The 994-nt window shown below is 47.1% G+C and overlaps 1 protein-coding gene across 1 annotated transcript; it reads right to left on the bottom strand.

Moving 5' to 3' along the window:
* Nucleotides 1–96: 96 nt before the first annotated feature.
* On the bottom strand, nt 97–615 carry LOC121940833 (nuclear protein MDM1-like; the record flags this gene model as incomplete). Its single annotated transcript, XM_042483517.1, has 2 exons — nt 311–615; nt 97–225 (listed from the first exon to the last, which is right to left on the bottom strand). Coding segments are annotated over exons 1-2 (422 nt in total), but the record flags the coding sequence as incomplete, so codon positions are not given.
* Between the last annotated feature and the right edge of the window lie 379 nt (nt 616–994).

Here is a 994-nt window from a genome sequence, read left to right as displayed (position 1 = left end):
ATTTTCATATCTTAGCTTTTAATATGAAGCTGCAGCCAGTTTTTACTATTTGGTTCACGTTATGTCAAAAACAGCAGAATGTGAGGAAACACTCACTCGTCTGCATCTTCTTCTTCCTCATCTCCACATGCCGTGTGTCTCTCAGCAGCAGGACTTTGAGGTGATTTTATTTGTGTGTTTTTGTCTCCATTAACAGAGGACCTCTTACTGGAGTTACTGGAACGGCTGAAAACAAAACCACAAAGACAGCCGGTTAAAAATCAGCTCAAAAAAGTTTCCAAACAATGCAATCTCTCTTTAGGTCTCTCACCTGTGCAGGTCCAGGGCCTCCACAGGCGACGCGCTGCAGCCGTCTGGGTCGCGACAGAGGTCAGAGGTCAGGCGGGGGGAGGGGGGGTCGGTGGCGGAGTCTGTGGTGTCCGTCGGCTCCCACAGCGTGTTGTGTTCGGACAGCAGCTGGCTCAGGTGGTCTCTGGAGAAATTCGCTCCCCAGGCTCGACGGCGGTACGACAAGGCCTGCTGCCTCAACTCCTGCGCCTGGACGAGAGCTCGCAGTGAGACTTTTACACCCTTTATCACAAAATACCTCCAGAGATTAAGCATCCAAATATATATTGAAACGTGAGGCAGAAGGCCGGTTTCCATGACAGACTTGTGCAAAGCTTCGTTCCCATTAAGTGACTTCACTCAAAGAAGCATGGCGATGGATGTTAAAAACATCAGCAGCTTTATTCCTATTGCAGCCACCACACAGGCCGCCATTATTTCCAATCGAAGGCGCGTTATTCCAGCGGTAGGCAAGCCGCTTATACGTGGGAGCCGCCACGTATGAGGGATTTCTGGGAGGTGATAGTCGACGACTTCGTAGAGGAATTGTGGATTCAAAACTCGCAGATGATTTCTTTTTTAAAAACTATGTTTAAAAAATGAAATTGAAATGATTATTAAATTAATTGATTATTAAAACAGAGAGTTGACTTGATGCTGCTGATGT

This window comes from Plectropomus leopardus, unplaced genomic scaffold (genome assembly GCF_008729295.1).
Source record: "Plectropomus leopardus isolate mb unplaced genomic scaffold, YSFRI_Pleo_2.0 unplaced_scaffold9474, whole genome shotgun sequence".
Classification (NCBI taxonomy): domain Eukaryota; kingdom Metazoa; phylum Chordata; class Actinopteri; order Perciformes; family Serranidae; genus Plectropomus; species Plectropomus leopardus.
This window is presented reverse-complemented; position numbering and strand designations above follow the sequence as displayed.